This window comes from Hipposideros armiger, unplaced genomic scaffold (assembly GCF_001890085.2).
Source record: "Hipposideros armiger isolate ML-2016 unplaced genomic scaffold, ASM189008v1 scaffold_116, whole genome shotgun sequence".
NCBI classification, from domain to species: domain Eukaryota; kingdom Metazoa; phylum Chordata; class Mammalia; order Chiroptera; family Hipposideridae; genus Hipposideros; species Hipposideros armiger.
Genome location: NW_017731466.1, coordinates 931,356 through 946,696, shown reverse-complemented (window position 1 = coordinate 946,696; position 15,341 = coordinate 931,356). Strand labels below are relative to the sequence as shown.

Sequence of the window (15,341 nt, the reverse complement as noted above, 5' to 3'; positions counted from 1 at the left end):
GAGGCAGTGCTGAGTCATGGCTAAGAGCAAGGTTATACTCTTTTGAGCAAGAGGTTTCCTTTTATGGAGAAGGCAATATGGACAGGAACTGCCTTGTTTTTACCACCTAACTACTGAAGAGGCAGAATAACATCTCTATTATACACAACTGAAAGGATGGGGCAAGAAAAATAAAGCATGGAATAAACCTGGTGAGTAGAAAAATCAACACGTAATAAAGTCTCATGGAGTAAAATCCACCCAGAAGTAGAGGGTAACCTACTGTATAAATGCTAGTACAGAATCCACAGGGATACTGAATAATTTATTACTACTCTGCTTACGAAGTTTTTTCACACATATAAATATCAGTGATGGCGCAGAAAGTCCACCTGGGATAAAGAACAAACTGCGTTCCATCACCAAGTGTCTGAACATGTGGGGACCGAGGAGGCATTTCACCCAGTTGTCTGCAGACTTATTTTATCATTCTGGGTTGTTCAATACACGTATGTTATAGCTACACAAGTCTTTTCTAGAGCAGTTCTTTGAACTTACTTGGGCATGCCATTTAAAAGTTATCTAGGGAAGTTTTAAAAATTAAAACAACAAAACAAAGCAGACCCTACATATGACTAGATAGATCTCAGCTGACTTGGGCACTTACCTCTGGGGAGATGGATAATGTCATTTTCACTAGGTGTGGGCCACATGGGAACCTCGAGGTCCATCTCTCCATGATGATTTGTCTTCTCAATAGGTATATTGGTTGGTTCTGGGACATACATTTCTGAAAGAAGGGGATATTTTTCATGAGAGATAAGGGAGGGGCTACTTATTGGTTTTGTTTCCTCAATCCAAATGGGTGGTGGATTGAGTTCAACATACTGTCCTGGGACATGAAAAGATCCAGTTTTTGCATTTACATCATTAATGCTAGAGCGTCACTAGCTTCGTAGCAGTGGGAAATGTCTTATAACCACTTAAAAGGGGGGAAAAAAGTTTTCTTGTCCACTGGGGTCAGAGAGACTGCGTTTTCATGTCAAACGGTGATGGCTGTACAGTTTTGGGCAAGCATTAGACCAGCTGAAATGGAAGGATTTCTTTTACTTTCTATCAGCTAAATATTAGACTTTAATAATCACTGTTGCTCTTTAATCCATGAGTGTTGAATCATTTACATGTCGCAGGAAGTGAAAAAGTTAAAGCATCTTCCGCTAAGCATTTCTTAGCGATTTCCCCCCCAGCCTCTTCCCCTAAATAGGAATGGGGTCTGGGCAGACCTCATGAGGTGCTGCCTGATTTAAGTCTTTCATGTCTGCTATGTTACCATTGGAACCATATGGATTGGAAATCGATCCTCAGTCAATATATTTTCAATCATATAGACATTTTGATCAACAAGACACTACAGTGAAACAAAACTGTCTTTTGAGAATAATATTTTCTACCCCACATATCAGGGTTTGTTTTTTTTTTTTTTTTTTTTCAAGTTCTAAAAGGGAAATATTTAAAGCTTACCTTGGCGCCTACAAATATATTTGTATATCCTTACTTTGTCTGGCTAACAACTAGCCCAACTTTTAAAAGAAATAATTCTTAAAAACCTCTATTTTTGAAATGCGACAATAAAAGTCTACATCGATTACATACTTCCTATTGGCCAGATCCTGTCACATTATTAACTGATTTCTATAACAAGGTTATTCAACATTGGTAAACAAAATACTCACTAATGAATAGCCTAATTTAGTCCAACTATAAAATACATAAAATACAAAAATAAAATACATAACATAAAAAGAATTAATAATCTTTGCTCAGAGTGATCGCTGTCTAGCCCAAGGTTCCCAGCCTTTCATGAAGTAAATGTTAAGATGAATTTGAGAGAAAGGAAAGGTGAGAGAAGCGAGTATCTGCTAAGCTTCCACTGTGAGTTAACAGAGGACCTGCCAGGGATATAAAGTCAGAGAGGGTAAGTACACGGCCCAAGGTTGTGCATCCAGGGACTGCAGAGCTGGGATCGCAAGCCCAGGGCGTCCCTTTGTCCCCAAGAATAAAGTCACCTGGGCCTCAGTCCCTCACTCTTCTTCTTCCTTACTAAAAATATAAGGCCTCAGACATGGCAGGAACTAGACAGTCTTATAATTCCGATGGGTCCCTGAAAACTAGAGTGAAGATGAGAATTTCCTGAAAATGTTATCATGGACAGAAGCAAGGGCCTGAGTACAAAGCAGTGATTCTCAGACTTTTCTATCACACCTGAATCACCCAGAGAGCTTAAACTGCTGATTCTCAAAGGTCCTGATTGGGTAGGTCTGCACTGGGAGGTTCTGGCTGGGGTGGGTGTTTCGGGAGACGGTGTTTAGCTCGCTCACGGAAAAACCCTGAGATGTGGTGTCCTGGAGGAATTTGGGAAGACAACTATCTTGACACTTCCGTGACACCTTTCAGTGCCACAGCACTCCTTGAGCCCCTCCCCTGCCCTTTCCAGTGCACAGCATTGAGCCTTCCCATCGCAGCACAGCAGACTTGCAGCTGGCTTTGGAGGCCTCAGCAGCAAAGGCTAATGTGAGATCTATTCACCAAACCTGTGACTGTTAACAGCTGAGGCGCAAGACCCTCCACAGAGGCTCAGAGCTGGGATCCTTTCAGTTTCATTCAGCCCAGGTGTTTTCCTGGGTGAGAACAGTGGAGACCAGCTTTGAAATTTCTCTGCCTCCTTCCTGCATATCAGTAGGTTTCAAGTGAACCCCCGCAAACAACAGAGACTGGACTGGGTGAGTTCTCCTCCCACAGGTGCTTAGAAAGGCTCTCCTTGGCAACAGCAGAGCAAGTTAGAAAGATCTGCCTAGGATGGAAGGAGGCTGCCTTCTTGAGTAGTGAATTAGCTTGCCATTGTTCAGCAAGTATTTCCCGAGTCCTTCCTATGTGGCAGACACTGGTCTAAGTTTTGGGGATACAGCCGTGATCAAGGGCAATCCTGCCCCCACCAGCCTCTCATCCTGGTGGTGACGTCTCACCACTCAGCGGCATCTGGCCTTGCCTGTGTGTCAGTTTGCTCCACGAATCTTAGCTCAGCTCTGATTAAAACCCACCCACACCTTTTTCTTTAAATCACAAAATACTTCAAGTTCTAGTTCAGAGTCCTCAAATCTAAAGGGAAATGACCCTCTCTCCCCTTAATTTGAATTTAAGAAGGAAGCTGCCTCTGAGCAGTTTGGCCAAAAAAGGATGTATTTTTCAGGAAAAAACTGCTTGAAGAAACAAAAAGAAGTGTGGTTGCTACTGCATTTCCATGAGTGGACCCAAGCCTTCCATGGCCAAGGCTGCATCCAACCCCAACGGTAACATATAACCCTTCTGGGATTTACTACAAGAGCCCTTTTTAGCTATTGGTGGTGTTAGGTGACAGGGCCAGAGAAGTGACAAAACTACATCTGGCCAGGCCACACAGATCATGGGCACTTGGTCACAATTTTTACTCCTGTGGTCAAATTTGATCTGACCTTCTGAGAAACCCGGCTACTTACTGGGGATATGCTTTACATGCAGAGGCACCGGGTCAGTTCTAAGAGCCACCTCCTTCAAAATGTCTTTTCCAGGAATGCTGGAGGTTCACAAGCTGCGGGCACCACATTTTTGGAGATGGAACCTGAGTCTACTGAGGACGGGGACTCCCAGGTCTTCTGCTAACTAGCTGCATAATTCACTGAACTTTTCTGAGCCTCGGTGTCTTCTGTAAAATAGGACAAGCACTAACCAGCCCACAGGTTCTGTGCTCATATCTGAAGATGGCAGGGGGGAAAGTGCTTTGTCAAGGGTGAAGCTCTTCAGAAGGGTAGCTGATATGTCCAGAGGACAAAGGGAGCGAGCATGAGCTATCTAGATAAGAAATGGAAGCCGGCAGCTTCAGTGATGAGACCTGACTCAACTCACAGTGCGCCAATGACAGAACGGGTCAGGAATCCAGCCTTCCTGGCTGGAGACACTTAAATGTAAGCTGGCAGAAGCGCGACTGATGGCACAATTTGCTGAGAGAAAAGATGGAGAAATGACTCATCAATAATAATATCAGATGCAGAAAGGAGAGTCACAGAAATTAAATTTCAATTTAACAGTAAATTCTAGTGGAAAAGCCACTAGAGAAATGTAATGAGGCCAGTAATGCACAAGGATGTCCGCACACTCTCCTTTATCAAATTCATAAGCCAAGGAGAGAGAATCTTTACCTCAATTCCTACCACCGTCACCTGGACTCGGTTCCTTACTGTGTCACACACCTGGGACGTCTGCACTGTGAGTTACAGCTGCCCAGGCCTCTGGTCCCCGCAGGGCCTTTGGGAAAACCCTGACCCTGTTGGTCTTCCCAAAGCACTCCTGTGGTCATGTCATTCATCTGCTCAAAAATAAGCCTCCCCACTCCCCACAAAGGACTCAGTTTACTCTTCATTTAACACTTAAGGCCCCAAAAATCTTGGCTAAAGTTATCTGTTTTGTCCTTAGCTCCTGAGTTCCTGCTCCTAGAACTCTCTTTTCCAAGGGCATTTGGCCTTGACTTTTCCACCTCAGGGTCTTCGGTCAGATTACCCTCTTCACACCAATAAAGAGAGCCCACCTGTCCTTCAGGGTCTAGCTCAGGTCCTGTGAAAGCCTCCAAAGCCACGCTAGTTCACAGGAAAATCTTAATTGTGAACTTAGCACTCCTGGTCTGTAACAGGGCTGTACAGCCACTGTCTAGTTCACCGGTCTGTTTCTCTCAGAACCACTCCAATCCGAGTCTGCCTCCACCCCTGTACTGAAATGACTCTTGTCAAGAGGATTAGGACAACGCTAACCGCACAAAGTCAGCGCCCACTTCCCACCTGGCTGGACCTAACGATGCTCCTCCCACCCTTTTCCATTTTGTCTCCAGGTCACCTTCCTCCTGTGCAAACTGGGGCTCCCTCTCCGTTTCCTTTCTAGTCCCTCCTCACCTGCCCAGTCTCCCAAAGCTGGGGGGTCTCCGGGCTCAGTGCTGGGCTCTGTTTTCTTCTCTTGCTTCACTCATTCCTTGGGTGGCCTCGTCCAGCCTCAAGGCTGAAAAAACAGCCATGGCTGACGACTTTCAAATTTACAGATCGATGTCCAATCTCACTTCTGAACTTCAGACTGGACATTTATCATCTATTCAGTATCTCCACTTAGATGTCTAGTGGTGATTTCAAACTAACTGAGTTTTACCCCAGAGCTGCAACTCCATTGGTTTAGTCTAAAAACATTCTAGTTGTCCCTGGCTTCTCTTCCTATCACTCCCCGCATCTAATTCAAGTCCTACTGTTTCTACCCTCACGGTGTAATAATCAGAATCCGACCACTTCTCCCCACCTCACAGCTCCACCTCTGGTCCAAGCCACCACCCTTTTCCACCCGGACTATCGGGAAGCCTCCTCTGCTTCCGCTCTCGTTTTCTACACCCAGCTACGTTCAACCCAGCACCAAGAAATCCTGGTAAAAGGTAAGTCACATCACACCTCTCCTCTGCTCAAAACCCTCCCAAGTGTCCACCTCACTCTATCAAATCCTGCAGTCACCCACAAGACTGCGCGTCTCGGCCCGCGGCTACCTCTCTGCTTTCCTCTCGTTACCCTCCCGGCGCACTGGGTCCCCTCCCCTCCCCTCCCCTGCTTTCCCTTGAACGCGCAACTGCATGTTCCCTCCCAGGCTTCTGCCCTGCCTCTGCCAGGAGGAGGCTGCCTCTTCCCCACCATCCCGGCGATTCTTCTGGGTTTCTTTATAAAGATCATCTTAGCAGTGAGGTGTTCCCTTATCATCCTATAGAAAAAACTGCCAGCCCCCAGTCTCCCTAGCCTCCGCCTCACTGGTTTCTTGTCTTGTGTGCTATTTACGGCTTACGTGTTTGCTGCCCGTCTCCCTACTAAGCTCCGTGCGGATGGGGACTCTGATTCACTGCCGTCTCCCTAGTGCCTAGAACAGGTGCTTGTGCATAGTAGGTACTAAATGAATCTTTGTTGAATAAATAAGGTCAAGTTGCATCATTTATATCACTAAAACCATACTACTATGACATCTGGAATGAACCTTGTGACACACAGGTGACATGTACTAGATAAGCCTCCAATGAGAAATATCTATTTTCCCTCATTCCTCTCATCAAAAACACTTAAGGGTTTCATTTTTCCCCACATGCACACCGAGTGATAAACCACCACAGAAGTGAACCTCTCACTCTCAATCTATACCTTCAAGAAGGTAAATGAGCTAAATCAGGAAGAGGACCCAACTGAAGCCTCTGAAAAGGGGTTAGTCTCCGGACCTGGCAGACTAGCCCATCCGTTTTAGGAGATAAATGGGCATTTTGTCGAAGTACGCAGTTAGGGCTAGTCTGTACAGCACCTAAACAAAAGGCGGGCGTGTGCAGAGCTTAGCGAAACTCTTTGGGTTTAATGGCGGTCCCGTTTTACAGTGCACAGGACAGCCGCACTTCTCGGTTGGCGACTCCTAGCTCACTGGATGGGCGGAACAAGATTCTCTAATATGCTGCAGGAAAACCCAGGAATCGAGCTGAGGGTGGAGAAGCTCCCGACTCCCTCACGGCTTCAACAGGCTCGTAGACTGAGCCCTCTCCTCGGTCTGCGTGTCCAGGGCTGTAGATAGGGACCCCGCCCACAGGCTGTCCTGCTGAGGGCTCAGGGCCTGCATCGCCGGGACGAGGGACAAAGGATGAAGGAGCTGCTGTGGCACGAGACCCAGACATGGAACCTCGAAGGCCTAGGAGGATCTGGGCAGCTGCGGGGAGCTCAGGTTCGAAACTCGGAGGTGAAATACGGAGCGGACATGAAGGGTGGGAGGGACGTGGGGCAAGATGCAGGCATGCGGTTCCACGACAGCAAACCGGGGTTGTGCTCAGCCGTTACACTCCCCATGGAAGAGAGGAAAAGTTCAGCAGAGGGCTGGACAGAAGGCTGCATGGGATGGTGTGGGTACTGCCTGAACCGATGAACTGAAAAAAGACAGAGCCAGGCTGTATGCTTCAGATTTAGATTTCGGTTCTGATAAATATTCACTTTGCAATGGCTATTCGGCGTATTCCCTACTATGTCTGATCTTGGACCTTTTCCACTAGGCTGGTCCCACACTGCACTAAAACTGTGCTACTCAGATGGGGCAGGTCTGTTATAACCGTAAGGTGTAGTACCACTCAAGTTCAGAGGATGCAAATCAGAAGAACCAGAGCACTGAACCCAAATCAGGCCCTCCCCTGGATGGTCACAGTCTCTCCAGTCACCCGCCCTGTCCTTTTACAGGGAGACTTCAGGGGGGACCCAACACACTGCTTGGGCCACATGAACTGCCCTAGTTTCATCTTGACTCAGCATGACAGCTCGTGAAATGGCAGGACGGCTGGCTGACATACCTGGACACATCGGGCAGCAACTTCCTTCCACGTTGATGGGCTCAACGCAGGGCAGAGGGGGGCAGCTGACGGTCGAGCAGAGGGTCTGGCCCTGCAGGCAGTAGCAGTGTGTGCAGCTGTCGATGTCCCAGCGCTCCTCGTCGGCGTAGGCCTTCCCACTGAAGTGGCACACCACCTTCTTTGGAATTGTGTCTTCTAGGGAAAGAACAGTGCACGGTGGCGTTGCTATTGTGACATAAACTTCACACTATGCTTTAGAGCTCCAGAATTTGGTGAAACGTTTGCTTCCCCAGTCCCTCGCTGCCATTTTCCTTTGTTCCGGAGAAGCTTCAGAACTCTCACTTGTGGCCTGAACCTGTTCAAGGGCCACTGAGGCTACACAGGGCAGTAACAGTTGCAACTGGCTGGGCATGACACCCACTGGGTTAAGTGTCATTAGCCTGTCATCACAAAACACACAAATTCAATCATCGTATGGCTGCAGAACATACCCCGTGGAAAAACTAAAACTGAACTACAATTCGGTAGAGGTCTGGTTCTATGTGGAAATCGATTAAAAAAAAAAAAAGTCCAGCTGAGTATGTTTATGGAGACAATTCAAGAAATTCCTACTTGTAATCTTTTTTGTGTGTAAATGATTCAGGGGCATAGTGAGGAATGGTAATGGCATGTCACAGGGAGCTGGTAGGGGTCCTGGGCTATCCTACAGGGGGAACTGGCCTTGGGATAACCATTGCCTTCATTTTCCAGTGATGCTGGATCGATTTTCCTCTCATCAACAAAGACATTTCTGCTTTAAAAACAAACCTCATTTCATTTTAATCCATTTTTATCAGTAAACTATGGTTTTTGAGAATAATGTATTTTAAGAGCTTTATTTATGCACACGGAATCACAGCTTAAAAATATTCAACTCTTTGATTTTTCTCCATTTTCCTTTGCCATTCTCATTTCCTCCCTCCCCCCAAACTTTTCCTTGACTTTCTTTCTGACTCAAAACCTTCTCCTGGTTTACCTGAGCTCACTAGCTTACTAGCGGTCACATTTCCTCTCGAGCTCAAGAACGAAGGCTCAGAGTGAGGCCCACGTGACCAGCAAAGCAGAGATGGGGCAAATCGATGGAGACGTGTGGGGGGCACAGCACCTCCTTGTCACTGGACAGGCCAATAACTGGATGACTCCTCCTAATCTGGGGACATTTTATGCTGACTCTAAAGACAGCTCCAACCACCACTGGTCACTAGAAAATGGAAAACTATAAAGGAATCTGGAAGCCAAGTTCCTTCGGAAAGGGGTGGTGTCTGGGACTCAGGGTTCTTTCTGGAAAGCATCCGGAAGCTCTTGCAGGAATAGTGTGTACTGCCCAGACGCACAGTATAGAACCCAGAATGCTTCAGGATGCAAACAAGAAACATGCCAGCTTATGGTGTTAGGAACCATTTCCTCTGAGCAGCCCCAAACCCTGCAGCCAAGTGCTCCAAGGTGGCTGGAAGCTGCTCTCTATGGAGACCTAGCACAAAGCTTCCCTTGAGCTTTTCCAGAGGAAGGTCACAGGCAGAAACGCTCACACACCTGTCTTTGGTGTCCACATTCTTTCCATACCAGCTACTCAAGCATACGAGTATGCACTTTATGAAGTGGCACTAACAATGTCCTACTACTAAAACATTTTGTATTTCCATAGATATAAGCCTTGGGCCATCCCAGAGTGTTATATGCAAGGAGAGGCAGGAATCTGGCCAGGGTTACAATGCATAACCTCTCTGCTTCTCCACAGTTTTCCATTGTTTCTCTCATTATTGCTCGTTAAGGTTCAACAAGGGATACTGAGTATTCATGGAAAGTTCTAGTTGTGAACAGAAATCCTTTTCAATATCTATTAAAAATGTACTTCACCATATTTGTGAATGTTCCACAAAAGTTTCTGGTGTACTGAGTGTTACACTTAAACTCATGTGGAACCTTTCAAACCAAACCCATGACAGAAGTTTTTGCTAATATGGAATCCGTAGAGGAGGCGATTTCATTAAGATATCCAAAATGTACATGTCAAATGGCTGAGTAGAAATCAATTAATGAACCTAATTCAAGTAATATTCTGACCCCCAGCCAACATTTCATTGAAAGCATTAGATTTGCCATCAAATTCTTCACGAAAAGGAAGCCTTTGTTTTTAAAGCAATACTACTGATTATATTTTACGTAAACCATGTAACAGCTCATGTGATGGACCAATATCACTGCAAAAAATTTAAATAATGTATTACTGTGCGAGGACCTTAGAAAGAGGTTAAACTCCTCGCCCCATCTCATCTATCACTTCCACTGTGCTTGTCCTCCTGGAGGCATCTGTCAGTCCTCTTCTTAGAAAAAAGGAGGAAGGACTGAGAGAGAGGCACAGAAAGGATGAGAACTTTGGAGAAAGAGGTTCGAGTGAAGGCTAAGCACCGCTCTGTATTTTCTTAAGACCTATGCGAAGACACCTATTACATTTTAAAATATTTAATTATGCTACTAATATTTATATGGTCAAACTTATTAAAATTAAAACATTAAAAATAATAATTGTACGTTAAACATTATAAAGACATTCATTTCACAAACTTTTATCTTCAGTAGAAAAGAAGGCATGACCCTGACCCAGAAGAGTGCACAAAAGTGGGGTGGGGGACAGACCGGGGGATTGGAATGCCGCACTATGGCACAATGCATTAACTGCTGCTACCATGATTTAAACATGGAGCTGGACAACATGGAGGGCAAAGCAACTAACTCTGCTGGAAAGGAGGCGAAGGCTTCACCCAAGATTGATGCTCGAGTTTTGCTTTGATGGATGAATGGGAGAAGATGCAGAAGCTATGTTCCAAGCAGAACATGTTATGTCCAACAGCTTGCCATGTTGGAAGGACAGTGAGAGGCATCAGGCTGTACAGAGTGTGTGTGAGAGTGTATGAGTGTGTGTGTGTGTGTGTGTGTCTGTGTGTGTGTGAGTGTGTGGTTGGAGACAGAGTTGGGATACGATCGTAATGGGCCTTGAATAACAGCTCACAGATTTAGATTCTTTCCTGTAGTGGAGGGAAGGGGTTGTATCAGCTTTGTTTTTAAGAAGAGAACTCTGGAATATGACAATCGGCAGACTAACTGAGGTAAGGAAGATGGGGATACATAAGGGGATGTGATATGGGCCTAGACTAAGGCAGTGGAGATGGAGAAATAAAGGCAAGACTAGAGTTGAGAGATATTTCTGAGAAAATGTCTGTCAGGATATGGATAGTGAGGAAAAGGGAGTCATGAAGGAAGACGCTGTTTCTTGCAATGGGAGGCTAGGCAGAGATAATTTAAATATATGAGTCATTTTCCTGGTTTAAGAAATAAACAGTTGGTGAGCTTGTCAGGGATCTGGTCAGGCCTTATCTATCCACTGCAGAGATTCCAGTGGATCAGAGCTGCAGTGGTTGCCCTCAAATTCTTAGCCTATCCACACACAGGTCTTTTACCTCCTTAGTTAAATTTATTCTTAGGTATTTTATTTGATGCCATTGTAAATGGGATTGTGTTTTCTTAATTTCTCTGATAGTTCATTATTGGTATATAAAAATGCAACTGATTTCTGAACATTCATTTTGTGTCCTGCTACTTTACTGAATTCATTTATCAGTTCTAACATATGATCATATGATTTTAACCATAATTTTATTTATGTGCTATATCACAATTGATTTGCTGATATTGAATCAATCTTGCATCCCAGGAATAAATCCCACTTGATTGTGGTGTATGATCTTTTTAATGTAGTGCTGAATTTGGTTTGCTAATATTTTGTTAAGGGTTTTTACATCCATGTTCATTGGAGATAATTTTTTTTTTTTTATAGTGTCTGCTTGGTTTTGGAATCAGGGTAATGGTGGCCTAGTGAAATGAGGTTAGGAGTTTTCCCTCCTGTTGAATTTTTTGGAATAGTTTGAGAAGGACAGGTGCTAATTCTTTGAATGTTTGGTAAAATTCACCTGGAAAACTATCTGGTCCAGGGCTTTTGTTTGTTTTGTGATTATTGATTCAATTTCGTTAGTAGTAATAGGTCTGCTCGGATTTTGTTTCTTTTTGATTCAGTCTTGGAAAGACTGTATGTTTCTAGGAATTCATCTATTTCTTCCAGATTGTCCAATTTGTTGGCATATAATTGTTTGTAGTATTTTCTTTTTTTTTTAAAATTTTTTATTGGGGAATTGGGATGGGAACAGTGCTGGGGCATTGGGGGGAGGGGAAGAGATAAGTTGCTGTCGTTTTGTTCTTCAATCTAGTTGTGGAGGACGTTGCTTCACTTGCCCAAGTTGGCACCATCATTGCGCTCTTCCCTGGCGAGGCAGATCAGTCACCGCCTTCTTGGACGGCCGCTCACTGCGGCTGCTGGCCGCTCACGCTGGCTGCTGGCTACACACAGTAGCCCATGGCAACCCACTGCCACAGGGGCTGCAGCCTACGCCGTCGCCAGCGACTCACGGCAGCCCAGCTCCAGGTTGAGCTGTTGTTCAGCATCTTAGCTGTGGAGGGCAGTGTCACTGGCCCTCATATGTGGGATCCGAACCGGGGCCCTCTGGCATCCCAAGCGAGTTCTTAACCATCGCGCCACTCGGTCGGCCCTGTAGTATTTTCTTATAATCCTTTATATTTCTGTAGTGTCAGTTATTACTTCTTGTTCATTTCTGATTTTATTTACATGGTCTCCTCTTTTACTCTTGATGAATCAGGTTAAAGGCTTATTGATTTTATTTTTTCAAAGAACCAGCTCTTGGTTTCATTGATCTTTTGAAGAGTTTTTTTAGAGTCTATTTCCTTTCCACTCTGATCTTGATGATTTCCTTCCTTCTACTCACTTTGGACTTTGTTTGCTGTTCTTTTTCTAGTTCCTTTAGGTATAGGTTAGATTGTTTGAGATTTTCTTAGTTCTTGAGGTAGTCCTGTATTGCTATGAATTTCCATCTTGGGGCTGCTTTTGCTGTGTCCCACAGATGTGGGGTCATTGTGTTTTCATTTTCATTTGTCTCAGGTATCTTTTGATTTCTTCCTTCATCTCACTATTAATCATTGTTTAGTAGCATGGTATTTGGCCTCCATGTGTTTGTGTATTTTTCTTATAACTGATTTCTAGTTTCATACTATTGTGGCCGAAAAAGATGCTTGATATGATTTCAATTATCATAAATTTACTGAGACTTGTTTTGTGGCCTAACATGTAGTCTATCTTGGGAAACGTTGCACGTGCACTTGAAAAGAATATCTATTCTGCTGCTTTCAGGTGAAAATACTCTAAAAATATCAGTTAAGTGCATCTGGTCGAATGTGTCATTTAAGGCCATTGTTTCCATATTGATTTTCTGTCTGGAAGATCTATCCATTGATGTCAATGGGGTGTTCAAGTCCTCTACTGTATTACCACTGATCTCTCCCTTTATGTCCATCAATATTTGCTTTATATATATTTAGGTGCTCCTATGTTGGGTGCATAAATGTTTACAAGGGTGATATCCTATTGTTGGATTGATCCTTTTATTATTATGAAATGTTCTTCTTTGTCTCTTATTATAGCCATTGTTTTAAAGTCTATTTTGTCTAATGTAAAAATTACTATTCCAGCTTTTTTTCGTTTCAGTTTGTATGCAATATTTTTTTCTATCCCTTTACTTTCAGTATGTGTGCCTTTTGATCTGAAGTGGGTCTCCTGTAGGCAGCATATGTATGGGTCTTGTTTTCTTATCCATTCAGCTGCCCTATGTCTTTTGATTGGAGCATTTAATCCATTTAAAGTGATTACTGATAGGTACATAGTTATTGCCATTTTATTATTCATATTTATATTTGTTTTTTTTCCCTTCTTCTTCTTCTTAAAGATGTCCCTTTAATATTTCTTGTAATATTGTTTTGCTGGTGATGAACGTCTTTAGCTTTTTCTTGTCTGGGAACATTTCTGCTTTTGATTAAATTTCACCTGAAAGGAGAAGATCTAAACAGGGGCCTGAAAACATGGAGTGAATTTTGGCTGATTGACGGAACTCGGTGGCCCCTATTTCTTACATGCTCACTTCTTTATCTAGATATACCACTTCCTTCCATGGCACATTTGGATTAAACTGAGAAAGCTCTGTCAAAAAGTTTAAGACACTACTTGGTTTAGGGGGAGACACAGCGGTTATTCTATGCAATTTGAGGTTCTAGATAATACATTAATAAAGTCACTGTAGTCTTTGGGGGAAAACAGCAGAGTGTAATTGAAAGCACATATAAAAGCATTTTAAGAAGTCAGGCTGAAGGGGGATGTAGAAATAGAGACATGGGAATATCCAACTAAAAGTAATTTAAACAGTTTATATTTGGCTATCGAGTGGGCTGTGCCATTTAATGTTGACTGTTATATTTATCACTCCAACTGGCTTGCTTACCCTGGCAATGACATTAGAGTCTTCGATATCTAATAATAATCATAACTTCCTCTTACTGAGTGCTTGCTATGTACTGGGCACTGTGCAAAGCAGTTTACATGTGTCAATTCCATTTGATCTCCATAGGCCAATGGGACAGGGTATTATTCCAATTCCACGGAAAACCTAGAAACGAAGAGATTACATCTCTTGCCCACAATGCATGGCCAGGAAGTGGCAGGGCCGGGATGGGAACTACAGTGGGTCTGGCTCCACAGTCCCCACACACCTTCTGCTCACCACGCACCCAGTGGGATGATCTCAGTGAGGGCCACGTTCCTGCACAGAGATCTACATCACAAACCAAAGTGGTTACTGTTCACTGACTGGAAAGTGGACACTTAGATTTCCTACCCCTTACATTGTTGGGTCTTAAGGTCTTTGTCTTCAAAGGTAAATTACCCATCAACTGAATGCATCACACATCTGGTACAATCCTATCAAGGAATGGAGATAAGGGAGTGGTTACTGAGGACTCCTGGTCCTTCTCAGGCAAATCTCTAACACCTCTCTCTCTCTCTCTCTCTCAAAGGAGGATGATTAGGGTAGAATGTCACTAGTATAATAAGGCTTATTTTTAAAACAAACACACCAGGAATTACATATCCAAACAAATGTGATCCTCTTCTAAGCGGTCGTTGTAGAGGGCTATGAACGTATTCCAATGATCCTGCCCTTGCTTCGTGCAGCTTTGGAATTTTCCTTTCCCCGTGGCATCCAGACTCAAGTTTTGAAACATGAAAGGAAGATGGTTACTATTTTATGGGCACTCCTTGGTGTAGATCAGCTTTGGTATTTGGTTTCCTTAACTCTGGCCTCTATCTTATCCATCAGATTTGGCTTGAAGTGACTTTTGTTCTCTTTTAGAAACAAAGTTCCTGCTAAGGAATGGGGATTTGCTTCTGCAAACATACCCCAAGTGTGTGTCAGGAGCCTTGAGTACTTGTGCCTGCGAGGCTCCTTCAGTGGGATGTTTAACTCATGGATGTTCAGACACATCTTATCTCTTTTGGATTCAAATATAAGCAACTGAAAGTAAAGCGATGGAAAAAGATGTTTCATGCCAACGGAAACGAAAAAAAAGCTGGGGTAGCATATTTGCATCACATATGACTACAATAAAAATATGGAGTGTCTTTCAATGTTTTTTTTGTTTTCCCCCCATTCGTTTTCGACTCTAGTTAATAGAAGAGAGGAAGAAAAAAGGTAAGGGCTTGAAATGTTAAGTCCTTTCGAGCTGACTTCTCTAAGTGTTTAAACATCTATCTTACTTCTTTTCAAGAAAAGAAAAGAAGGCTTAACAGGCTGTTTAAAATTGGACTATGCTTTTACTCTTGAGCTGCTCTACCAGTGGTACTATAAAGCTAATTAACAGCTGGGGAAAACCTAGAATCTCAAATTGTGTTGTTTTCTTCCTCTATGAAGATCCAATTCAGGGTTTTAGGAATCATTGAGGGAGTAGCTCAGGC

The 15,341-nt window shown here is 43.8% G+C and overlaps 1 protein-coding gene across 3 annotated transcripts in view; it reads right to left on the bottom strand.

Annotated features, from left to right (window-relative positions):
• Positions 1-15,341, bottom strand: part of CRIM1 (cysteine rich transmembrane BMP regulator 1) — a 187,734-nt gene that overhangs the window by 5,890 nt on the left and 166,503 nt on the right. For all 3 annotated transcript variants that reach the window (XM_019647786.1, XM_019647787.1, XM_019647788.1), the window contains 2 exons: positions 7,397-7,591; positions 647-769 (listed from right to left, as the gene is read on the bottom strand). In XM_019647786.1, coding sequence (XP_019503331.1) covers positions 647-769; positions 7,397-7,591 — 318 coding nt within the window. The remainder of the gene's footprint in view (positions 1-646; positions 770-7,396; positions 7,592-15,341) is intronic.